Below are 20,758 nucleotides of genomic sequence, written 5' to 3'. Positions count from 1 at the left end.
CTGACAGCATGTAAACAAAAATGTTACATAAACTTTTATGAAACGATTACATTGAAAATGGACAGCGAAGCTGAAATAAAATCTATTTTAAATGACTACATGAATGGAGATCTATCAGCAGACGAATGTTTCTGCATGGTGTTATCGCTCGTTGGGTATGATGCTTTGAAATTGACGTTTCTTGGACACATCGCATGGCTGAAAAGTGTCAACACACGTTTATATTCCCAGCTGCTCAACGTTTACATGGGGTATTTTGAATCACAAGATGACAATTTCAGGCTTCCAGACAAGTTAGACTGTGCTGTTGAGAATGGGTTTTATGAGAATGACAGTTCTGAAGCATTATGTGGGCCACAGTATTCGGATGGATATGGCGACCAACCTGAAGATTTTGAGGAGACCGGTTATGAGCTAGACCTTGAACTTGCTCTGAAACTCTCTCTTGAAACAGCAAACAACAGCCCATCTTATGCTGACATTGCAAATGCTAGTTCTAAAGTTGATAGGTCAGTGCCCTCAAATGGTATAGTGTCAAATATTAAGAAACATGTTCCGCCAAGTAAAGCTACTGGCAATGCAACTGTCACAGTTTCAGAGGTGAATAATAAAGAAGCAGAAAATCAATTTCATCAAGAAGATCCATCTGCTGGTGATGGGAAGAAGAAAAAAAGAAATAGAAAGAAACAAAAGAACAAGATCGAGCATCCGTTATCAAACCCTCCTGTTATCTACTGGTTCCGAAGAGATTTGAGAGTATATGACAATCCTGCCCTTGTAGCAGTTTCGCAAACTGGAGCTCCAGTGATTCCAGTTTTCCTCTGGTCAGACACTGAAGAAGGACCAACTTCTGCTCTAGCTACAGGAGGTGCTACTAAGTACTGGCTGCATATGGCACTCCCCACCTTAAACAGAGATATGAAGGATAAATACAACAACCCTATCATATTTAGAAGGTCTTCAAATTATTTGTCTGACATGGTAGAGATTGTAAAAACTACAGGTGCAAAGACTATAATCATGAATGATGTCTATGAGCCCTTCTTGAAAGAGAGAGATGATAAAATCTGTAAGGAGTTGACCCGAAAAGGTGTGAAGTGTGAAAGATATCATTCATACCTTTTACATCAGCCTGGTTCCATAAGAACTGAATGCTTGTGCATGAGAGGTATGGGGTCTGTGACACATTTCATGGAATTGTGCCGCCAGTCATCTTCAGAACCACTGGGTTTTCCAGTGGACCCCCCTGGTTGCCTTCCAGCTGGAAGTTCCAGACCTTTGTCACATGAATTCAATGATCTCCAGTTAGGAAAGCTGCCAAGAAGAAAAGATGGCTCCATGGTAAATAGCTTTTTTGACTACTTGTTGTCAGAACACATCTAAGACTTCATTAACTATAAAGATAAATGAGATCATTGTAATGATTGATGTGATTTTTTACCATCAAGACTGCATTTCAGATATATATATAAAGCATAGCAATTGCACAAAACTTATTTTGGATATATACATACGATATACATGTACAATTACCATTTTTCAGATTGACTGGGCGAGAGTTATCCGGGAGAGCTGGGATTTTTCTGAGAATGGAGCATGGGAGGCCCTGCAACTCTTCCTTAGTGATGGTTGGTATTTAGATTTAGTCAAATAATTCTATACAGTTGTTAAAAAGCCCTTGTTGTTGACCATTCTCAAAATTCAGCCTTTTTTGTATAAGATGAATAAAATACTGTTTATTTTATTGATTGTTCTTGTTAACTACATGATACTTTTAATTGTAACTTTAAAATGCCTTTCGGTCATCATATCTTTATATAGGCCTAAAAAATTAAATATTTTCCTTCAGGTTGCCTGACCCTAATTAGCTTACTTACCCTAACTGATTTTGAAAAGGGTAACCCTTTACCAAATAAAAACAAAACAAAGCCTTATTAATATTATTTATTACACCTGACCTGTAAACAGAGCAGAATAGCCTGCGAATATAATTAATTCTTTCTTGTTATTTACCTGCTTTGTCTTGATGAAGCTACATGAAGAAGTACATGTATGTGTACTTACAGCGGTAAAGAAGTATGAGAAAGAGTCCTCAAGAGGGGACCAGCTCAACACATGCCGTATCTCTCCGTATCTGCACTTTGGTCAGATCAGCCCGCGTACCATTCTCAGTGAGGGACGTCACGTAAAATCACCAAAATTCCTCCGCAAACTAGCCTGGCGTGACTTATCTTACTGGCTGCTGTCAGTGTTTCCAGATCTGCCACATGCACCGACAAGACCTCAGTACCAGGTAGATAACTTTCCAATCCTTAAAGGGACATGACACCAGATGATACAATTACAAGAAAAAAGGAAGATTTTTTTCAAAAACTTACATAAAAATGATATCATTTTGTACAATGCATTAATTTAAATTTCATTGAATTCTACTTACTAAAATATCACAAATCTTACGACACATGCATCTTTTGAAGTTTTTGCACCTTTTACAAACTTTTTCCAAAAACAAACTTTACTGTGTTTGCCTCCCACTTAAATCCCAGTTAGTTAGTTTAAAAACAGTAGCAGTGTCCGTATCAAGTGACTTTCACATGCTAAATATAGACACTTCATGGCTTCCCAGAGAAAGGACATTGCAAGGAAGCAGAGAACTGCTGGAAACAATGTAGACTCAGAACCCTACAGATTAATGGAAGCTTTTGAAAGAGGTTAAATCTCCTGAAAATGACAGCGAGTTGCTGAAATGCTTACTGACAGTTTAGTGTATGAAACGATCACATGACCTTGCAAGATTTTTAGAAAAACATTTCGTGCTTTGTTACACTGTAACACTAGGAAACCATTATGCACTATTTTTAAACAAGGAAGCTCAGCTGAGATAGCGACATGATTGATGTGTTTATTCTTTCAAACAAGGAAGCTCAGCTGAGATAGCGACATGATTGATGTGTTTATTCTTTCAATCTATCAGTCTCTGATAATCTTGTTATTTTCAGCACCAAAGATGGAGTGGGAATAAGGCCCATCTCAAAGCCTGGCAGAAGGGTTACACAGGCTATCCCCTAGTTGACGCTGCCATGAGACAACTATGGCTGACAGGCTGGATGAACAACTACATGAGACACGTGGTCGCCAGCTTCCTCATTTCATACCTACACATTACTTGGGTGGAAGGATACCTCTGGTTTCAGGTATGATCATGTTTATTGAATCGATTGTCTCAATAATGTTTAAGGTATGATCATTATCATTGAATCGTTTGTCTCAATAATGTTTAAGGTATGATCAGGTATGATCATTATAACATTGAATCGATTGTCTATATAATTTTTAAGGTATGATCAGGACGTATGATCATTATCATTGAATCGATTATTGTGATAATGTTAAAGGTATGATCATTATCATTTAATCGATTGTCTCAATAATGTTCAAGGTATGATAATTTTCATTGAATCGATAGACTTGATAATGAATCGTTAGTCTCGATAAAGTTTAACATATGACCATTATCATTAAATCCATTGTCTCGATAATAGCTGAGGGATGACTAAAAAGGTATGAGATTTACTATTTGTGTAATATTTATGCTCTGAAAATACAATTATTAAAAAATAAGCATTTTAATCATAAAATACAATTATTTTTACCCATACTATAAAAATGTTCTCTTGTTGTTTGGCTGTGAAAGGTTAAGCCTGTAATGTATTTGTTTTCTAAAAAAGTAAAATCACCTTTCAGGACACCTTGCTAGATGCTGATGTCGCAATCAATGCAATGATGTGGCAAAATGGAGGTATGAGTGGCCTCGACCAATGGAATTTTGTTATGCACCCTGTCGACGCTGCAATGACCTGTGACCCCAAGGGAGATTATGTGAGAAAATGGGTGCCAGAGTTGTCGAACATGCCGGAAGAGTTTGTTCATAAGCCATGGAAGTGTCCACCATCGATATTGAGGAGGGCTGGTGTTGAGATGGGTATGTATCCAAACAATTTAAATTTATTTTTTAAGGTTAAAGTCAGGTTTTAAAAAGAGCAGGGTGCTGCAGAAAAGAGATAGGGTGATAAGGGAGAAAAAAGGCTCTTTGGGTCGGGCTGTGAAGAATTGTGCTAATTTGAAGTAATATTAGGTTTTACCGCTTGACAATTTGTCAAGTTTATATGAATTTATAGTCATGTTTAAAGCTTAAATAAAAAAAAAGAATTTGATTATCTTTAGCCTTTTATTCTATTGAGGCAGGAGGGGAAAAATCCCCCGGAATTTCGATCCATCCCCCGGTCTCCCGGCGGGAGATAAAAATCCCCCGGAATTTAATTTTTTTTTTTTTTTTTTTAGCTCTACTGGCCAAAGGCCAGAAGAGCTTATGCGATGGTAATGTGTACATAGTATGTGCATCCGTGCGGTTATTCGTCTGTAAACAATTGCTTGTGAACACGATACAGTCTTCAGTTTTGATTGTATGTCGATGAAACTTGTACAGTATCTAGATATCCATTAGAGCTTGGTTCCTTTCGAAAACCAGCAAGATCCGCCCATGAATGCCTAGATTATGGGCCATGAAAGTTTTAAAGAAATGCTTTCTATTTTTAGCCAGGTCTGCATGAGTGAATTCTATTTTTAACCAAGTTTACATGTATATGTTAATTCTAGTCTAGAGTTAAGGGAGACAATTTGCAAGTCTAGGATTTTGAGAGACAATTTGCTTTTTGCTTCTGCAGTTGATTTTGTGAATTACTCTGCCTTGTTCTTGTTGAAAGCCCAAAGGCCATTTTTTAGCTTTAAGTTCTGTAGTTTGCCCATTCATCTTAACAAAATTGGTTGTGAATGTTTAAGTTATGCACCTGGTGTCATTACTGGCCACACCCAGGGTTCACAGGTTTGGTAAACATAAATCTGGAAAGGTTTGAAAATCTTTTTGTGTGTTCGTGCATCCATCTCAGCACAATTGATTGTGAATGTTTGTTCAAATTGATCAATGTTGTCCTAGGATGCCCTTGACTTTGACCTTTTGACCAACTTTTTTTAACTTTTAAAACTACAGAAATTTTTACTATGAGTACAGTTTTGAAAGCATTTATTTTTTTTGTCAGATGACTTTTACTTGGCACATATTAAAATAGTTCATGCAACTAATCTGCTTACAATACTTTCTGGGCTCAGATGTTGAACGTGCTACGTTTTCAGGTAAGCCAAACACAAAACATAAACCATATGTCTGTTGCCTTTTACCCATACATACATGCTCTGGATTGATATGACCACAAAAGCCATGCCAGTAGAGCATAGGCCCTTTTGGGCCTCTTGTTTTTTTTTTTGAAATTTTACATCAGGCAATAATGACAAAGTGAAACCACAGTATGTGAGTGAAACTCTCCAAAAGGAAACTTTTACAACAAGTGATCAATTAATTTGTAGTCATTATCAAAGGCAAAGAAATATTATTCTTTTGGAAGGAAGAATTTAATAATATTTATTCTATACTCTTATTGTCTGAAAGTCATCAAAGCTGATAGAATTAAGCACAATTTTTTTAAGACTTTGGAGAAAGGTAAATTTAATTTAATTGTCTCGAAAACATATTTTTCCAATGACATATTTTGTTCTGCAAGTGCATTACAGTATGACATGACAGTGTATCATAAAAATATGATAAATCATGACATAAAATAATTCTGTATAATGAAAAAGTTTAGAGTTTTCAAAGCAAACTATATGTGAATACATTTTTTCATACTTGCGTCTAAAAATACTTTAAAATTTCGCCAACTTAGACCTGCTAAAAGAATCTTCCTGAATACAACCAAAATCCCCCTGAATTTTCAGCCTTTTGAACAAATCCCCCTGAATGGTCTCCAGAAAATATGGCATGTATGCATGCTGGTCTCCATGAGGACAGAAGGGTACTTACTGCTACCAAAAAAAGAAAAGGGGGTAGCACCCTTCCATGACTGATTAGCTTAAACCCTAATATCCTGCTTATTAAGAATTACAAGATGGGACATTTCCTATATGATTCAGGCCTCCAGCCCCTGACACAATCAGCATTCAATCTGACACATTTAACCACAGTGTTAAACACAGTTCTACTGTGGTTAAATGTGTCAGATTGTAACAGTTTTAAAATGAGTATGTTATTCATGCTTGTTTTATTTCGTTATTCTTGAAATTGAAGTGCAATAGTTAATGAGAGCTAATCATTTGTAATTACAGATGCTTGATTAAAAATTAATTTTTTTAACAAGAGCTATCAGAGGAACATGAGACAACCCTTGATTTTACATTGTCTGAGTGATAGCCCATTGACCTCGAAGCTAATGATATCTGCTATTACGAGGCAAAAAAGAAGAAGATTTTAATGTTACCTCCTGCATGACCAAGTTACAGCTGCGTCATGACCAATTTAACTGTATATATATATATATATATATTTAAGGAATGAACTGCTGGGTTGATGTCATTATCGGGGTATGAACGCAATTGGGTTGGTCTAAGTGTGTGGAGTCCAAAGGACTCCACGTGTACTTTGACCAGCCCAATTGCGTTCATATACCCGATAATGACTTCAACCCCGCAATTCATTCCTTATATTTACACCAATGGTTCATTATTTTATTCAAGAAACGTTAAAAAAATACTTCATTTCATTTCGGATTACCTTTCAATAATTATTTTTCACCTATTCTGTAAATAGGACGAACCGATCTGTTACCGGAAACATTTTTTTTAAATGACGTCACAATAACGCGGGAAAAAATCAACCACTTGAAATCACTTTTAAACGTAAAATTGAAACACTTTTGGCAACAAAACGTTTAAAATATAATAACTAAGCTCTTTTTAAAATGTTGATTTATATTTTACAGTGACCTGCTGACACAATACAAACAATAACAAGATCAATAGTTTTCATGTACATTTTATATTGTTATGCAATGAATTGCGATCTGAACATATCCGAAGATGTTGCGTTCATCGATTGATGAACGCATTTGCCGAAAAGCAGTTCATTTAAGGAATGGAAGTTGAGGTGTAAATGTATATACATATGAAGCTTTCCATTATGATTAACCCCTAAGTGGGATCTTGACCTTTAAGGTAGGAAAGTTGGTCTTGTATGCAACATGCTGTCTTTATGTGCCAAACCTCTGCGCGAGGTGATTTTTATCATCCACATGGGCTAAAGTAACAACACAGTCATAGAGGCTTATTTTCTATGTGTATGCATGAAGCCGAAGTATTTAGTTTTAAGTGTGACCTTGACATTTGGATAGGGATGTATTTCTTGCGTGCAACACATCATATTTGTGTTCCTTACATCTGTGCAAGGTTATTTAAAAATCACACTGTGCATGACAAAATAACATCAAAACAAGTTCTGCTTGATTTCTTGAATTGTTCTATCCAGGCAGTATTTCTGACACTTGGGCATGCTGGGGTATTAATCAGTTATAGTTTGTTCTGAGATTTGAAAACTAAAACAGAGTGTCAGTTACCTTTACACTGTTTAACATAGATTAAATGACCAAACTATGTTTAAAAAAATAATTTTGATTAAATATGTTAAAAATAAACCTCCATTTATATTTCAGGTGTGACCTACCCGCACAGAATCATCACAGATCTTGAAGAAGCTAGGGAACAGTCATTACGAGATGTCGTAGATGTTCGTAAGCGCTTCCCCTATCTCATTGACCAAAACACCGGCAATGATCTCGTAAAACTACCAAAGGGTGTCGTAATTCCGGTTATCACGCGACGAGAGTTTAAATACAAGACAAGAAATCCCGATTCCCGAGATAACCCTCACAATGCCGTTTTGAAGGGTTATCGGAGTCGAAAACGTGATGAGCTCGTTGATTATCTAAACGAGCGTGACTTTATGGCAAGTACAATGAAAGAATGTACAGGAAGACATGAAAAGGGAGGTAATCCAAACAATCCTATTGTGTTCTGAGCAATGAGTCACCTCATTGTTCATTTTGTGTAGTTTATGATCAATTTATCATGATCATTGTTTGAAAATATTTGTTTTATGGTTATTGCCCTCTATTGTTAATAAGGCTGCTGATCTTATAAATAGTACAAAAAACTCTTCTCAGGAAAATGTAAAGACATCTTTTGTGTTTGAGCTTATTGTACAATTCACAGGCGACATATACACTGTACATGTAATATAAACTTCTTCTGTTTATTTATGCAATAATTTTACAAACATAATTCTACTGAAATGCATGTTACGTTTATCACCAAATTCATATTTTTTTAACATTTTAACTTGCCTGTTTTTCAAACCCAAAAAAGGCATGGTATTGTCAAAGCATTGGTGACACTTGTGTAGTCATTGACCGGATTGTTATTGGACATTGTTAAAGTTAACAACGAGATGTTAAAGTTAACAACGAGATTAACAACATTGCTGTTAACTTTCAAAACGTGAAATATTATAATAATGTGGGCTCACATAAATATAAATGAGTACAGCTGAAACGTTGTTTACTTTGAAATGTTCTGAAAAATCAGCCCATTGTTGTAACGCAATAAACATTAAACTTGGCCATAAATCATAAACAGAAATTCAAGTTAATCAAATGAAACTTGGTACACATGTTACAGGAGTCTGTATACAAACGTATATGAGGGTCTCAGTCTAAAATAATTGTTGTTTTATATCCCTTGTTTGACTGCAACACAACAACAGATCAGCGTTGGCATTCCCTCCTCGATGTTTATGCAATGATTCTTTATGGTACATTTTTCAGAGTCCTTAAATTGATTTGTCTTTCTTCAGAATGTTTTATTTTATTATGTTCACCATCCTACCTCCTTTACCTATTTTTACACCTTGTATTTTATATGATTAAATTCACTTGTTTAGATTTTATGTTGTTTGTTATACTACAATAGAGATTCATGATCCTATGTGACCTTTGGCCTACTGACCGTATAAACAATAAGGGTGATGTATTGGTCTAGAGAAACCTACCAGTAGAGATTCATGATCCTATGTGACCTTTGGCCCACTGACCCAATAAACAATAAGGGTGATGTACTGTTCAAGGGCAACATACCATGAGTGATATATGATCCTTTGTGACCTTTGGCCTACTGACCCAATAAACAATAAGAGTGATGTACTGGTCAAGGGAAACCTATCCGTAGAGTATCATAATTCTATGTGACATTTGGCCTTCTGACCCAATAAACAATAAGGGTGATATACAGGTCAAGAGAAACCTAACAGTAGTGATTCATGATCCTATGTGACCTTTGGCCTACTGACCCAATAAACAATAAGGGTGATGTGCTGGTCAAGAGAAACCTACCAGTAGAGTTTCATGATCCTGTGTGACCTTTGGCCTTCAGAACCAATATACAATAAAGGGTGATGTACTAGTCAAGGGCAACCTACCAGTAACAATAAATGATCATATGCTCAGCCATTCATGAGTTTAGGTGTGGACAAAGTTTACATAAAACTGTTGACCTTGATTTTAGACAAACTGACCTACTTAAATTCATAAAATGAAAACATGTGCAAGTTATATCTGCTTTCCACGGAAAAAACTTTGGGTGTAGTTGTTGCCTTGGTGACACTTTATTCAAAAACATTGATATTAGAAAACCACTTGAAATACATAGGCTTTCAACAATTTATTAAAAAATATATATAACAGGCTTATCACATGATGAAATACACTTAAAATGCACCTTTGTTTAATTAGTGCCCCGACTTTTAAGCACTTTGTCAAAATACATGACAAGTTTTGATGACAATACATGATATAATAAGTAACGGGGTTAAAAGGTGACCGAATATTGGGTATACAGGGCAAAGGAAACCATATTGGCGGTTGAGAGCCCAGCCAGTGATCCTGACAACAAACGGCACCAGACAAAGTGTTTCTTCTTCATCATGCAAGATACATATCCTTTGGTAAGACCCTTAAATATTTAAAGCAAAGCTATGAATAAAGTTATATACTGAATAAAACATTCAGTACATGTAAGCACCAAAATCTCCCCCCCCCCACTCGCACACATTTTTTTACGCTTTTGTATTCCTATCATATATCAATGTATCTTGACTAGGCCGATCATATGCGCCAGGTTGGGGTAGATATGAGAGCACTGTATCCCCGACACTTTGTTCAATCCTTTCAAATGTTCGGCCCATTGAATCAAGTTCGCTGTCCAAGTCTCGTGCACTAAGATCGGCTCCATTGCTCGTTGCAGTGTTACTATTTATAGACACATCGCTAATTGATCGCCTGAAAAATAAAAGTATTTACCTTTGAAAGTGAATACAATGTTGGGAATAGTGTTATTATGCCCATTTACTTTTAAAGGCTTCAAAGATGAACAATATAGATTAATGCTAAATTATTGTTTTTTAATTTTAATGCATTACCATGTTTAAAAATGCACTCTTACTCCCAAATAAGCAGTACCACAATTTATTCAGTTGTTTTAATTTTTTACCCAAAAGGATGAATACATAACAAAAACAAGGGTTCTTATAATGAAGGATATGAAGTTTAATTTGAAAGAAAGGTGCAGAAAACAGGATATTTTTATCCTTTATTTTTAGGATTTGAGATGATTGTTGATCACTGTAAATTTTTTTAGGACCGACAAGTCATTTAATATTTATGTGTTTTCAGCTATTAATACACAGTAACAATCTTGTTATCAGTAATTAAGATATTCAATAAATGCATTATTTAGTAAGTAGTTAAAGGTTTATCACTCAAAATTTACGTTTGTTATACATGTGTATGTATTGATTTTAAATATGAGTATCACTTTAATTCATTTGACTTTAATGATTAAAACCAAAAAAAAAAAAATATGATTTATGTAAAGATTAAAAAATATTAACCTTTATACATGTTTCTTTTAATTAAAAGCTATGTACCCATTAACTCCCCAGTTAAAAAAGCGCCAAAATATCGCTTATATGTTTTTACTAGGGATGGAAGCGAATATCCGAGTATACGGATATCCGGATATCACGCAAGTATTCGGACACCAAAATGGGTATTCGAATATTCGTTAAGGATTAAAATTTTAATGAAATAGCTTAGCAGAGACATAGCAATTGTTTTCAGATGAAATATTTCAGGTGATCAACAGTGTCTGTCGCGAAGCGGGTATGTGTCACAAATCGTCTGCTAATTGGGTGTTTGCACAAGGCGTGATATTGTGTCCTTGTGCAGCACCCTATGAAGTTCTATGACCTTGTTTACAATGACAAGTGTTGTTTTATGATCTCAGATGTGCTTAATTGACACTAATTGGCACTAGTTGATATTAAACGGATTGATCATTAATCCGTATGAATTGACCGTACCGGCTACCTCTGTTCCATCTGATCGAGTGTTCTCATCCGCCAGTCTGGTACTGAGCAAACTTAGAAATCGCCTCAACAGTAACATGGTGGACGCTATCTTGTTTCTGAACAAGAACATGCGTTCGATTAAGTGCGACATCAAATGAAAACTGTTGTGAAGTATTCAAACATTTCAGACTTGAAAGTAGTGTGTGTACAGTGTTAAATTATCAAATATATAAATGATTTATTTTCTATTTAGTATTCATTCACGTTTTATTTTGTGTAGTGTATTTTATTTTTCATACGATATGTAAACATGTTTTGTTTATTGATGAAAAAAAAGTACACGCATGTAAATAAAGAAAAAAACAATGTAATGAAATAAAATTACAATTGATTATCTAATAATCAAAGCGTCATTTAACATGAAACCTGCTGATAAATAACAAACTCGAAAGCACGTGGCAGTAACCAAGCAACCACCTCGGCCGAAGTGACTATCAAATTCGCGAGGTGTTTATGTGGTATTCATCATGAGTTTTATGACGTAAAATGAGTTGTTTAGCTTTGATTATAACATTATAAATTATTAAGACTGAGAAAGAATGAATGAAAAAGTGAAATTGCCATATGACGATTTATAAATTAAGTGGACAATTATGTCAAATAACAGAAGGTTGGTGACATATAATAGGAAATTTACTTATTATGAAAACAATTTGATACGAGTATCCGGATAATATTCAAAAACTTGATACGAATATCCAGATACCGATTTGATATCCGGTTTCCATCCCTAGTTTTTACCTGTACCAAAATAATATGCCTTTTTTATTTTATGACAGGATTTTCATGTGATACACAAGTCTTCTGCCCTTACGTATAAAATGCTGGGTAACCATGGTGACTACTCAGAGTCCCATGTTCAGGTAGGTTAATGTCCTGTTTCTTCAAGAATGCCTCAAACTTCCATGTATCCTCAGCCGGGATGAAGGGGAATAACCCTGAAATAAAAATACGTTTTTTGACTCATCATTGATAGCTGTTTTGAGACAAAAACTTGTTTAGCAGAATGGAGAAGGATCCTCATTCATGAAAGTCTTCTGTCTGAGTTTGAGATTGGCTTAGAAAAAAATGTATTTTTAACTGTTTCAAAATATCTATAATATAAGACACAAAATTGAATTTACGTGATAATAAGTATGTCCTCTCTGGTCCAAACAGGGTGAGAAGGTTATCACAGAATTCCTGCAATTTGTTGCTCGAGTAATTCCATGTCTTCCAGAACTGGGAGAACTGAATCAATTCTTCCACTTTCAACTTTGTCTTCAACTGAAAAAAGAGAGAAGACATTTTGACATTTTTTTTATTTAATAACTTAATCCTTATTGTCGTCAATATTTGATGAGGTAATGTTGATAGTAATATTTTTTTTTAGTTTTAATTAAACTTATCTTACAAAAATTGTGAAGAAAGTTACATCAACTTATGCTCATTGGCACAATGTTGCATGAAGGTGTGGTCTTGTGTTGTGGGGAAAACCGGAACCCTGAGAAAACCCACTTGTCCAGCTTGGTGACCCCCCATTACACGAGACCGCACTCTTGCGTAACAGGGTGCTAACGAGATTGATTTATAAAATATTGTAACAAGAGCACCGCGAAACGGAGCATTATATGCCCGAAGAAGATTCGGCTTGAGGTCTTTAATAAACATTAGTGAAATTAGCCTTTGGGGTATGGACCTGGAAAGCATGCTTGACAAATCCTTTTAATGTAGAGATGATTTGTATAAAGTTATTTGAAAATTGCTTTAGTAGTAACCCAGTTATGGCCTGGACATGGAATTGCTAACGTCCCCCCCCCCCCCCGGTGATTCTAGTGTTTGAGGTATGGACCTGGAAATTGCGCGCGACACATCCTTTTAATGTAATGATGCTTTGTATAAAGTTATTTGAAAATGACTCTAGTCTTTAGGTATGGACCTGGAAATTGCGCGTGACACATCCTTTTAATGTAAAGATGATTTGTATAAAGTTATTTGAAAATCGCTTTATTAGTTACCAAGTTATGGCCCGGACACGGAATTGCTAACGGACGGACAAACGAACGGACAGACGGGCAGACGATGGAGGCCATAACATAATACGACCCTTCGGGCGTATAAAAACCTGTTTCACAATCGTTGTAAAAAACAATTATCAATAAAGCTTAAATAGCAAAACATACTAAGTTCAGAAGGTTGCCTTGACCTTGAAGGTAGAAACACAGGTCTTGTGCGGGACACATTCTCAAGCTATGGTGTTCAATTCTGCCAAATGATCTTAAAATCTAACCATGAATGAGAAAGATATGGACTGGAAATAAGCAGGACGAACGGAAAGAAGGACTGACTGACAGGCTGTATAATGATTTTGATTGCTATACAGCCCCTTCTTCACTTTGTGTAGCGGAGATATAAATTTAATATAATTAACAAGAAAAAATTCAACTAAATTTCTATATTAACTCATGGACCAGAAACAAGCAGCCAGGAAGGACTGACAGACGGACTTGACAATGTGCGTGATTGCTATTCAGCCCCAACATTACATTGGGAAGCAGGGAGAAAACATTTAATATAATTAACATAAAAAATTCAGCTAAATTTCTAAATATTAACTTAATATTTAACTGAAACATTTGATCTTATAATATTCTATCTAATTCTCGCAAATAAAGGTCTTGTCATACATGCCACATGTAGTCACGTAGAATGCTGGCTCTCTCGGACGCCTGAGTTGAACTCTCACTCACGCTTACTCTGAAAATACAAAAACTGATCCTAGAAACTATTTTTCATTTCATAGCCTTGATAAGCATACTAAGGGTCATCATTTTAACACACATATTGATGGCATCACGGCAAAACACAGAAGCTACAAGTCCAAGTTTTTAGTAGTAATGTTTCTTTTGTATTTTCTTGGTAATTAAAATTACCACACAAGTTTGTTTACAAAATGCTGAAGTTTGTCTTTCTGAAGGTTCTCATTTGACTGTTTATTCGGATTCATAATTTTAATGATGTAAAAATTCTAAAACCCGAAAAAATGCAGCTTCAGCATTTTGACGTGAGGCCATCGATATAAAATTATTGCCTTTTTAACTTATTTTTCTGTTTACGGTAGTTATGCAGTTACATATTTTTGAACTTTTAAACTCTTATGAGGTCAAATTTCAATTTGATTTCTGGCTCTTACTAAATATTTCATTGTAATTCTTGATCATAAGACATTTTATTGTAAGCTTGTTAATATATTGACCCCTTTAATGTATCAGATCAAAAAAACATGACCAAGTCCCTTCATCTTCTTAAGGTATAAAAAAGTTTGATATTGTATATAACATAATATATAACATGGGTGAAGCCTTTATAAAGTTAATATTACAAGTAACAAAAGCTGTCACAGTCACATGACAAATGCCCAATGGCAAATGGGGGAGGGGGGGTTTGGGTGGAAGAGCGTGATAATATTAAGCTACACATAAAGGGATACCCTTTTCAACAATCACATGCATAGGCTTAATTTTAAAATCAAGTCTTTAACAAAGAGTATGACAATAACTTACACATCATCGATAGTTGAATCTGAAAGAGAAACAAAGATAACATCAATATAACTATCATGGGCGGTCCCAGGATATTATTTTAGAGAAAAAGCAGATCAGCTTAACATGTGTACCAAGTTTCGTATTAATAATTAATTTAATTATACTTTTTAATAAGCAGTTTTCTGGTAGTGGCCTATATTATGATTTGTGCGCAACCACCTTTGACACTATTGCCATGCATAACCTAAATGGTTTTTCATGGATAAACAGATTGGCTAAACTTTTTGGGTAAATATACTAACATTTTTACTAATCAACATTTTAAAAGAACACTCATATATGAAAACAAAACTAATCCCGTACCAGATCCTGAAGGCCTGGGTTGTTCCTGTATGACCATATCAATCGTTTCCTCGATAAGCTCGACCATAGCCTCTGTATACACGAGGTGGAAACAGTACGACCAAATTGATGTTACGCCATCAGCTAATTCCTATATGAAATTGAAATACAGTGGGTTAGTGGAGTTAACACCTACTACACTATTATGATATTTTACCATTTTTAAGTTAGACCATTAAATTCAGGGATTATCCGAGCAGCTGAAGGGCTGACACTGTTTTAGCTAGTTTTTTTGGGGGGGTGGGGGGGGGGGGGCCTTCAATAGGATGACAGGATCAAGCAGAGACAAAACTGACTTTTTAAAAGCCCCTTAGAGGGCCCTCCTTACATCATTATGAAAGCGAGCTGGGTTGTCAATACCAATAACAAATAAAGTAGCAATGAGAGTGGTCTACTATTGCAATCATTGAAATTAGACTTTTGGATGAACAAGCCCGAATTCATATTCTATAGCTTGGCATCAAATTTTCGAACAAGCCCTGCTATATAAAATTTAGATTTTGAGCAAGCCCGGAAGACATTTAACCAGTGCAGGGCTTGCGGGCTTGTGTTAATTTCGACCACTGCTATTGGTATAGGTGTCTGCCTCTTACCCAAGTGGTTGTGGGTTTAAAAATTAAACATAGAAATCATCTTGATGTTAATATCTTAAATGCACTAACACATCTTTGCATCCTTATGATGGATGGCTTACCTTAACAACTATGATTCAAATGGTTTTACCTGACTATCACACAGGAGCACCGTCATATTCAAAATGTCTGGGGTCCCTGAAAACAATCTGGATGTGATTTTTCTCCATACCAGCAGTGTAAGTAAACTATATTGTAATGTTAAATGCAAAAAGTATGTTTGGGTGAAAACAGGCCAAATTGTTCTTATTGCAAACATTGCCAATCTTGAGTAGCTTAAACTTGTGACATAGGGCTTTAATAGCCTGCTCAAAAAGCCCCAATCTTTGACAGGGGGTATTGTTTACCATGTGTGACAGCTAGAATATGTTGACCCTCTTCTGCCACGTAGCAAACCTGGGCTATCTCATGTAGTTGGAACTGGTGAAGGTCTTCCTGAAATAAGAGATGAACATTTACCATAATTGCATAAAACAACGCTTGTTGTTTAGAATTGCTCAAAAATATTAATTTGAAAATTGAAATTGTATGATATGGACATTGATAAAATGGCTCTATAGTGTTGTGGCAAACGATACCATTCATCTTAGCATGATTTCCCTCGAAATGTTAAACTGTGACTTACTCGCAGGACCCTTGTGGGTGACAAATACATCGTCTCTGGTAACAGTCGCATTAATACATTTTTTACTCAAATAATTAGTTAATTTTGGGAGATCAATGGATGCACAGTAATTCTGAAATGGATGTAGCCTCTGGCCAAAAAAAATATGGTATGGTTTCCCTGCCTTGTGTTAGACTTGTTAGGCATGTTCACTTGGCCTTCCAAATTGAATAGAAATAACATACCAAATTTTACCTGCAAACACATTTTAATATTATTCAGTATAAACAAGACTTAACAAAAATAGAAACCCCAATATTATTAATGAAGGTATTCTGGGTTGTCTTGTTAGCGCACTCGATTCTCACTAAGGTGAATTGGGTTTGATTCCCCGCCTGGGCAGATGTGAGTTTGGTTAGTGGCAACAAACCTGGACAAGAGGGTTTTTCTCCGGGTACTCCAGTCCCCCTCCCCCAAAACACAAGACCACACTTATTGCCATAGTGACTAAGTATAAGTTTTCATATACTTTTCTTCATATTAGCTGTAAATGAAATCATATTTAATCTAAAGCTGTTTATGTGAATGTGAGGTCTGACGCAGTGCTTTAGCTAAAGAGTAATAGAAGCATGGTGCACCCTGTCTTTTTTTGGTAGCACCCTTCTGCCCTAATAGAGACAAGCAGGGGCTCCCCTCTGCCTTCATAGAATTGAATAATTGTCAAATAAGACATACAAAAATATGTATTTGGCATTAAATTTTGTAACATAAAAATACTTAGATTTAACATGATTCCTACCATTTTATGTCAAATTTATAATGTTCAAAATCTTTACAGCCTGATAAAATGTTATTTTTTTTACTACTGGGCTTGTCCCTGTAGTTTTCATTGTATCATAAATGTAAACTACATACCTCGGGTGGATCCCTTCTTGTGATCCGTATGATCTCAGTGCTCAGATACAGAATGGCATCCTGGTCGAGTGTAACTTGCAAAGGTACCAAGCCCTGCTTCTGCAAACATACAAGAAATAAAAGTAGACTAGTCTTTGTGTTTTCAATTGTTTAAGGTGTATTTATACACTGAAACAAGAGGCCCATGAGGGCCTATGCTCTACTGCCATTAATGTTATAGAATATAATTGAACTCACTTTCAAAGATATTGTAAACAGTGAACCGAAATGTTTTACAAAGGGCAAGTACTACAATAATACACAACTCTGTACAAAGTTGTCTCCCTTAGAAAATACTGAAGCATTTCAAGGGCCATAAGCCAGTCATGCATGGGTGGATCTGGCTGGTTTAAGAAAGAAATAAGCCTCTCATGGTTAACTAACTACAGTACAAGTTTGATTAATATACAATCAAAACTGAAGAAAGTATCATGTTCACAAACTATTGTTTACAGACGCACGGACGACAGACATAGCGCCAAAAAGCTCTTCTTGCCTTTGGCTTGTAGATCTAAAAATCAAACTTGCACCAAAAGTAAATAACTTAAAAAGTTGGACTTCCACCAGAAGAAGATGAATACCTTAATGGGTGCTTCTTAATAATGACAAGATTAAAAGTAGGGATTTTTCATGGTCTTAATAGCACTTGGGCAATAAATTTTGTTGTTCTTATAATCTGGACCATCTGGGCCTTATTTCTCAAACAAATTTCACTCGCTTATAAAAGGGTTAAGCTAAGCTCACTATTTTTGTTTTGGTATAATTAATGCATTATTTTAATTTTAATGAGTTTTAAGGACTTTTAAAGAAAATTATTTGTATGATAATCATGATTAACTATTTTTTTAATAGATTATAAGTAAGTACTTTGGCTAAATAAAAAAAAAAGAGATTTAAGCTTATTTCGGTCAAAACTTTTACAAAAAATTGGGCCCAGAGTATTAAAAGTCCATAAAATTCCTACAACCATGAATATAAAATCTGATCCGACTGATTGGTCAGTAGTCAATGTAATACCTTTCCTCGGTCAATGATTTTGAGCACCTCTGTTCTGTTGGTTGTATCTGTGTCCCCTGGTACACCAGGTATTTCACCAAGATACTGTAAAAAAGGAAAATAGATTTCAATTGATAACATTGTTTTATTTTATGCTAAATTATTTAAGCTTGAAAACAGCTGTAAGCTAATAAGCTGTAAGTCTGTTTCCTTGGTAGAAACCAGTACTGGTGTCCATTTTGAGAGGCCATCAGAAAAATGCCCTTGTGGTGAACAAACCCAAAATCTTTTGGGTGCAAAGGTGGACACCTAAACCACTCGACCACTCTCACCTTCAAATTCAATAGTATTAAATAGATAATGATTTATTTCAATTCACTGCCAAAATATATTGCAGCATAAGATCATAAAATTGAATTCATGATGATGATGATGATGGTGATGTTCATTATATTGACGGCGACGACAATGACGATGAGTGCAAATTAAACAAGCATTTTCAGTGGAAAGATATCCCCCGCCAACGATGGCTTGTTTGTGCTTGATGGCTTGTTTGTGCTTGAAGGTTAAAAAAAATCTCAGAAAGAATAAGATAAGCACATTGATTTTACTAAGAAACGGCTGCAAACAATGATTTTTTAATAAATCAAGGGCAATAACTCTAAGAAAAATTGACCAATCCAAAAGAAAAATAGACAGGCATCATCACATTATGTTGGTTCTTATTTATCCCAAGTGTCATGAAATTCTACCAGCTAGTTGCATAGAAAAGGCTGCAAACATGGATCTTTTAATAAATCAAGGGCAAATAACTCATATAGAAATTACACAATCCAAAATATAAATAAACAGGCATCATCGCAGTATGTTGGTTCATTTTTATTTCAAGTTTCAAAGAATTTCTACCAACTAGTTACTGAGAAATGGCTGTAAATGAGAGTTTTTCAAAAAATCAAGGGCAATAACTCCAAGGACAATTGACCAATCAAATTTTTTTTTGGACGGGCATCATTCCAGTATAGTGGTTCATATTTATTTTAAGTTTCATGAATTTATACCAGCTAGTTACTGAGAAAACGCAGGTGACGGACGGACGGACGGAATGAAGGAAAGACGGACGGAGGGACGGACGGACAACGCCATTTCAATATCCCCCTCCCTATTTCATAGGCGGGGGATAATAATACAAGAAATTGCCACAAATGAAATGGGATTGTTTATCCACTACACGTATAAAACAAACAATAATTGAGATGTTTGAAAGTATAAAACTGTGTTTTTTTAACTCCATTATAAAAAGAAAGGGAAGAATTTGATCATTTTAAATTTCTCTGTTAATCTCATAAAATGTCAGGAATTGTGCTTTATTGAAGTCATAATACTCTTATTAGGTTTCAACTGCCATATATCATATGACAGGCTTGTATGAATTCATAATCATATTTTACGATTGAATCAAAAGAAATATTTGATTATCCTAAGACTTAAACTCTATAAAAGTAAAAAGGTTCCCATGTTGGTATCCATGAGGGCAGAAGGGTGCTACCCAAAAGTCCTTTAAAAGACAGGGTGCAGCACCCTTCCAAAAATACACTAGTCACCTTCACATCAAACTCAATAAAGTGGTTTGGAGTGTCTTGGAGGAAGCAAATTTCTTTATCCAAGGCAGCTGAAGTTAGGGCGGTGGTACGCAGGGGTCGTCTCTTGTCCAACAGGGACCCACGTGACATCCGAGACTACAAAATAGAAGAATTACCTTTAGTAATTGTATGAGATTACCATGGAAAGTACTTTAGAATTTTTTTAATCCTTTATACAAAAACAGCATCATAATCATTGCAATACCTATTATTACTATTTTAAAGTTTCATAATAAAGTTCATTTGAACACTAGTCATTCTAAAATGCCGTCCAGGCTTTTTTTTTAATGATGGTTAGCCTGGAACGTCGTCCAGGGTAACCATCATTAAAAAAAAAGCCTGGACGGCATTTTAGAATGACTAATTTGAACACAAAATAGCACTTGTCTGAAAACAGAAAAGGTCTAAAGACTCTGAAGCAGCTGTTTATATGGACTTATAAACAAATCTTTTTATGCACTCTAAAGATATGAACTGCCGTAAGAAACCCAAACAAATTAGACAACACAAGACAAATCTCACCATTCTGTCAAAAAAGTAAACACGGAAGTAACATTTCGCCTTATACCTAAGTTCTATGCGGCAGTTGCACTCAAATATTC

General features: G+C 35.4%; 2 protein-coding genes across 2 annotated transcripts; one reads left to right on the top strand and one right to left on the bottom strand.

Annotated features, from left to right (window-relative positions):
* On the top strand, window positions 1–8,882 carry LOC128214245 (deoxyribodipyrimidine photo-lyase-like). Its single transcript, XM_052920618.1, has 6 exons — window positions 1–1,341; window positions 1,544–1,628; window positions 2,067–2,293; window positions 3,000–3,194; window positions 3,745–3,982; window positions 7,596–8,882. The coding sequence occupies exons 1-6, from the start codon at window positions 58–60 to the stop codon at window positions 7,958–7,960; spliced, it is 2,394 nt and encodes a 797-aa protein (XP_052776578.1). The 5' UTR covers window positions 1–57; the 3' UTR covers window positions 7,961–8,882.
* Window positions 8,883–9,642: 760 nt separating this feature from the next.
* On the bottom strand, window positions 9,643–20,726 carry LOC128214246 (cerebral cavernous malformations protein 2 homolog). The gene is made up of 12 exons (XM_052920619.1): window positions 20,679–20,726; window positions 20,118–20,252; window positions 18,538–18,621; window positions 17,482–17,580; window positions 16,310–16,397; window positions 16,054–16,100; window positions 15,292–15,421; window positions 14,947–14,965; window positions 14,071–14,140; window positions 12,529–12,670; window positions 12,219–12,342; window positions 9,643–10,274 (listed from the first exon to the last, which is right to left on the bottom strand). The coding sequence occupies exons 1-12, from the start codon at window positions 20,679–20,681 to the stop codon at window positions 10,052–10,054; spliced, it is 1,164 nt and encodes a 387-aa protein (XP_052776579.1). The 5' UTR covers window positions 20,682–20,726; the 3' UTR covers window positions 9,643–10,051.
* Window positions 20,727–20,758: the final 32 nt, after the last annotated feature.

Source organism: Mya arenaria, chromosome 13 (genome assembly GCF_026914265.1).
Source record: "Mya arenaria isolate MELC-2E11 chromosome 13, ASM2691426v1".
In the NCBI taxonomy this organism is placed as follows: domain Eukaryota; kingdom Metazoa; phylum Mollusca; class Bivalvia; order Myida; family Myidae; genus Mya; species Mya arenaria.
The sequence above is the reverse complement of the archived record's forward strand: the minus strand, read 5'-3'. Positions and strand labels throughout refer to the sequence as shown.

Bases quoted from the DNA above. Each gene is read 5' to 3' on its own strand.
- LOC128214245 (XM_052920618.1), top strand. From the start codon at position 58: ATGGACAGCGAAGCTGAAATAAAATCTATTTTAAATGACTACATGAAT. The intron at 3,195-3,744 runs GTATGATCATGT...ATCACCTTTCAG, and splicing joins AAGGATACCTCTGGTTTCAG to GACACCTTGCTAGATGCTGA. The intron at 3,983-7,595 runs GTATGTATCCAA...TTTATATTTCAG, and splicing joins GAGGGCTGGTGTTGAGATGG to GTGTGACCTACCCGCACAGA.
- LOC128214246 (XM_052920619.1), bottom strand. The intron at 18,622-20,117 runs GTGACTAGTGTA...CCTTTTTTACAG, and splicing joins TTATTGAGTTTGATGTGAAG to TATCTTGGTGAAATACCTGG. The intron at 17,581-18,537 runs GTATTACATTGA...GTATGTTTGCAG, and splicing joins AAATCATTGACCGAGGAAAG to AAGCAGGGCTTGGTACCTTT.